The following is a 5,604-nucleotide window of genomic DNA, read 5'->3' on the forward strand; positions in this document are numbered from 1 at the left end:
CGTTTGATGGGAACTACCTCCTGCTTTGGTGTCATATGACCTGTACAAAGTGTAGTGTCATTTAACCTAAAATAATTATTTTTGTCTTCAGATTTTTCTAATTACGAATTACTGCAGTTTGGGAATGCAAAAAACACCTCGAAATGATGTTTTTTATAAATCTGTTGAAAAAAATAAATATATTTTGGGTTAAATGTCACTAAATTTTGAACAGGTCAAAATACATCAAAGCAGGAGCACATTCCCTACAAACGACCCTGAATTTAGAACGATCGTGACTAAATTGGTGTTATGGATAAGAAGTTGATAATCTTTGACCGTGAAAGTGATTTCAATAGAAGCAAAGTTATCGTGCACGCAGGCCTCGTAAATAAAGCTTAGCTGTCATTGTTACGACCATGCATGCTCCGATATTTCGCAACACATCATGGAGGTGAAGGATGTCTGTATTGAGTGGTCATTGTCCCGATTGCACACGCAAAAGGTTGTTCCGTCGAGTTTCAATGAGTGCTGGGCTAAATTAAAGACCTTGAGCTCAGCTAGTTTTCAATTTATCAAGAATCAACTTTGAAAGGGAAACGTCGCTTTAATCCCTTGAGTCGATGTATCCTCTTTGGCTCTGGTCAGTTGACTTATGATCATGGGCACCTAAGGTCTTACCAAAATGAACTTTCACCGTAGGATCCTAGTACTTTAAAAAACGGGCGTCAAATACAGCCGAAGTATACATTTGGAACTTTCGTTATTGGTCAAACGCAAAACAAATTGTGGGCAAGATAAAGAATGACTTATAGTCGTATTCTTATCTATTCATCGCAGTCCGACATTCACGCAACAGGCACTAACATGTCTGCAGTACAGAGGTGTTTCATCGCGGTCTATCTAATGTCATCTTGCTTTCTTGCAACCAAATGTAAATCACTAAGCAACGAGGATGCCGCTGCTCATCAGTTCGCAGAGTTAAAAGAAACAGTTACAAATCTTCAGGGAAAGTATGACAAAGCAATGTCCATTATGACGGACAAGCTTCGCGGGCAAGAGGAGAAAGTCGCTGCATTAAACGATGAATTACAATTGTATAAAGGTAGGACATTATAATAATAAATTCATAATTAAGTATTAAGTTCGATGCATTCTGGAAGTAGTGTCCATAGGACGTATAAAGTATACACACAATATGAATACATATCGGTTCGATTGAGACTTTTCATTGGTATTCTACGTCAAATATATGAATGAAGTCATATGCAATACTCTCGAACGACCCGAAGACAATGAAGATCAAAACGTAAAAAGGCTTAACTTAATAAGTATAAGATTCTTTTCTTTTAAGGCCTACACGTTGATAGGCGTCAGGAAATTGAAAGTGCAGAGGTTGCGTTTTTTGCCTACATAAGCAATGACGCGAACAATATAGGCAGCTACCAAGTGGTCGTCTTTGATCACGTGATCACCAATATCGACACGACAAACTCCGTCGGTGCCGGATACAATCGCGTTACCGGTACATTCACCGCACCTGTTGACGGCATGTACGTATTCTCCATGACGTTGTTAAGCCAATACGACGACACCAGCACGCACTATGCCTTCTACAAAGACAACACACCTCTCACCTCGATCTACATTCACGGAAACACCGGCGGCTCGCACACCTGGGACATTGGATCAGCGGACGCTGTCGTTTCGATGACAGTTGGCCAGACCATGTCCATTCGACATACTCACCCGACTGAATCGCACGCGCTGGAAGGTGCTAACCACGGCGCCGGGCAGTCGATGTTTTCAGGTTTTCTTCTCAGAGAGCACTTCGGCGGAGGAAATATTGTTGGTTAAAATGATCAACTAACTGAAATAAAATTCTATAAACACCATCAATATCTTGTATACTGTGCATGAGGCCGCAGTGTTGTAACGTTATATTTTCATGCGTATGCCGCTTGCGTTGAGGACTTGCATTGTACAGCCATTTCATAAACCGATTTATCCGAGATAGTATGCCCTTGCATAATGTGGGAGTGGAACAAAGTCAGTAAAGTCAGCTGTTGTTAATTAAAGGGCCATAACTCTTGTTACCGAGTCGACCAGCAGAGAGATAATGGGAATGTCCGAAAAAGATATTGTTTGGCCAAAGGAGTACTACTTATGAAATATTACTCCACAGAGAGTCATATGACATTATAGTGACCGGCAAGTCATCCTCCGAAGGTGTGCATAGACCGAGGCGTTAGTACTATTTCGGCTTACTAAAATTTGACGTGCAAACATGATATTTAATGCATTTAAAGAAACATATTGTGTAAAATGAGGCTATGATAATAATAATACCAAATAATGCATCAATCAACTGCGTAAATGGCCTAACGCGTGCCGTGTAAAAGTATTGTTATTTGCATTTCGAGCGTTTCGTAGTATAGGGACGATACCGGACGACCTTCTTTTCGTGCGCATTGCTTTTTCCAAAAACGTTCTTTACAAAAATATATTATTTACAATTAAATAATCTGTTTTACCCCAATACTTGTGTCAGGTAGTTCAACACTCTCAGCAAATAAGGTCTGATTTGAAACCGGGCCGCAGTACCCCAGTACCGTACACTTGTTCATTCGATGGTCTTAACTGTTTTCACCATTTCTTAATGTTTACTAACAAGAGGCCCAAGAGGGCCTATGCTCTACTGGCATGGCTCATGTGGTCATTTTCAATCCAGAGCATGTACGTATGAGTAATAGGCAACACAAATATAATTCATTTTTGTGTTTGGGTTAGATGAAAACGCTGCACGTTTAACATCTGAAGACAGAAAGTGTCAGCAGATTAGTTGCATGAACTATTTTAATATGTGATAAGTAAAGGTAATATGAGGGTAAAAAATATTTGCTTTCAAAACTGTACTCATGGTCAAAATTTCATTTCTGTAGCTTTAAAAATAAAAAAAGTTGTTCAAAAGGACAAAGTCAAGGACATCCGAGGACAACATTGATGCTCGTTTGCAAAACTGTACACATCGTCAAAATTGCATTGCTGTAGCTTTAAGAATTAAAAAGTAAGTCAAAAGGGGTGTGGGCAGCTTTTGCCTAAGGGGCATAATTTCATATTGCTCATATGATGCTCCACAACAAATATCAAAGGTATGGGCCTTGTGGTTTGAAACAAGAAGATTTTGCAAATATTTCTTAAATAAGTCTTTAGGAAACTTGTGACCCCGGGCAGTGCCAGTTTTGACCCAAGGGGCATAATTTGAACAACCAAGGTAATGGACCACTAAATTAAGCCTTGTTCAAAATAGCAAGGATCTGCATAGCTGTTTCAGACAAAAACGATTTTAATATTTCCCAATTTAAGTAGTAGGATTCTCCTGTTGGCGGTTTTATCCACCCAGATATGATCTTTTGGAAAAACTACATGTATATATATAATAGTTTAGAACACTTTTATGGCATTTTGAATAAATGCCCTTTTTTCATTCAATCAACGTGTTTGTTTTTCCCTTCGTCCATACTAGTTCGCCTTAGACTGGTTTTTCGTTCTACCTAACCATGGTCAATATATAAATGAAATTTTATGGAAAAACATAAAATCATTTATAAACTTGAACAATAACCTATTAGTTGTGTGTCACCTTTTTAACCGTTAGGGTATTTTCTTAGCATTGTTTATTATCTTTAACCAATCATTTGACTAGATTTTATCACGTGACACACCTAAGCCAATGACATTGTTTCTTGGCCATTCTCAGATATTTTTCGGCGTGGGTGATTGCCTCGCCAAACTTATTAAATTTTTGATTACCTCCTCCTCCCCTCCTCCTCCTATGCGGTTTGTTTATAGAATATTATTATTTCATTTTATTTACATTCTTTCCTTTTCATGATTTCTATGTTTAACTTTTATTTCCTTTATGTAAAACCTACATTTGTATATATATTAATTCTTAACACTTATGGGGCGGTTTTATCCACCCAGATATGATCTTTTGGAAAAACTACATGTATATATATAATAGTTTAGAACACTTTTATGGCATTTTGAATAAATGCCCTTTTTTCATTCAATCAACGTGTTTGTTTTTCCCTTCGTCCATACTAGTTCGCCTTAGACTGGTTTTTCGTTCTACCTAACCATGGTCAATATATAAAAGTAGTATACCAAACCTGTTAACACATACATTGTAAAACAAGAGGCCAACGAGGGCCTTTGCTCTACTGACATGACTTTTTTTCTTTTTTCTTTTTTTATAAAGCATCTACATTCTAGTTAAAGGAAATATACTGAACCAAAATTCAAAGGGAAGCAATCATTGAACCATATATTTTACTGCTTATGTGTCACAAAGGGCTAAAGGGGAGTAACACTACAATGATTAACTCACTCTACAAGTTGTATCCCGTGGAGTAAAAAAATATTTGCTACACCATTTTTAGGGTCATAATCCAGTCATGCATGGCTGGACCTGGCTAGTTTACGAAAGGAACTGAGCTCTCATGGATATCTTACTACTGTATAAGTTTGATCGAGACACTTTCAAAACTGAACACTTTATTGCGTTAGTTTACGGACGCACGCACGAAATAATTGTTCAGACATAATTGTCTGTAACAAAATATAATAATACATGAATCGAGATTAAAATTGTACGGTACGGTTGCACTTATTGCCCAGAAAGGTAGTAACAGGCACACGCTTATAGCGTGGCTTGCAAAAAGGCATTTTTATCTCTTGCAAAAAGGCATTTTTATCTCTTTGGCCCAGTTGTTTAAGGAAGAATGAATGCAATAATTATCATGGTATGACATTGTATACATGTATATGCTTATACAACAAACACATTCTAATATTTCGAACATGCCGGTGTAACGTTGTAAAGTGACCCCCATAGAATAATGACCCCCCGGTCATTATTTTATATAAAATAATGACCCCCGGTCATTATTTTATATAAAATATTGACCGGGGGGTCATTATATTATGACTGGGGGGTCATTATATTATGACTCCTCACACGTAGAAAAATGACCCCTCACGTAGAAATGTGACCCCCTATAGAATAAGGACCCCCCCCCCAATCCAAACCTTGACCTAACCTATCTAAGGTACACTTGCACAACATAATTATCTTCATCCATAGACATCGGAGGAGAGATGGCACCCGTCCGTGCATGCGTCCATACTGCACGTTTTTTTTTGACCGCAGTTAGATGGAATTGATCCAAGCTTCAGGGATTACCACTACCGATGCCTATTTGTGTGGAAAGAAAAAATGGTTAAAGTCTCCGACCGAGAATCACTTGCCCCTCACCGTTGTGAGTTCGACGCCTACCAGGGTCGTGTATGGGTGACAGGCATACAAACTGTGCGCTGCTCAGTTTATCATTTAAAACATAGGCGATGGACTGCATAGGAACGTTCCATCAACAAAATACGCAACTACTTGTTGTAATTTACGGCCTGTTTGAATATCAACAATCAAAAATATTTATAATCACAGAACTAGCTAGTTTTCAGGGGGCGAGGGTGGCTGGATTTCAATCTAGTATCGTTGGACTTCTTACCAGAACTCGTCTAATCCTGATCTGATGTAACATACTTCGATAGCTTCCTCGC

The 5,604-nt window shown here is 38.4% G+C and overlaps 1 protein-coding gene across 1 annotated transcript; it reads left to right on the top strand.

Annotated features, from left to right (window-relative positions):
• Nucleotides 1–834: 834 nt before the first annotated feature.
• LOC128212815 (complement C1q tumor necrosis factor-related protein 3-like) lies at nt 835–1,874 on the top strand. Its single transcript, XM_052918148.1, has 2 exons — nt 835–1,084; nt 1,334–1,874. The coding sequence occupies exons 1-2, from the start codon at nt 847–849 to the stop codon at nt 1,834–1,836; spliced, it is 741 nt and encodes a 246-aa protein (XP_052774108.1). The 5' UTR covers nt 835–846; the 3' UTR covers nt 1,837–1,874.
• Nucleotides 1,875–5,604: the final 3,730 nt, after the last annotated feature.

Source organism: Mya arenaria, chromosome 13, assembly GCF_026914265.1.
Source record: "Mya arenaria isolate MELC-2E11 chromosome 13, ASM2691426v1".
Classification (NCBI taxonomy): Eukaryota; Metazoa; Mollusca; class Bivalvia; order Myida; family Myidae; genus Mya; species Mya arenaria.

Excerpts from the sequence above, each read along its gene's own strand:
- LOC128212815 (XM_052918148.1), top strand. The coding sequence starts at position 847 with ATGTCTGCAGTACAGAGGTGTTTCATCGCGGTCTATCTAATGTCATCT. Across the intron at positions 1,085-1,333 it reads TGAATTACAATTGTATAAAG|GCCTACACGTTGATAGGCGT; the intron begins GTAGGACATTAT and ends TTTTCTTTTAAG.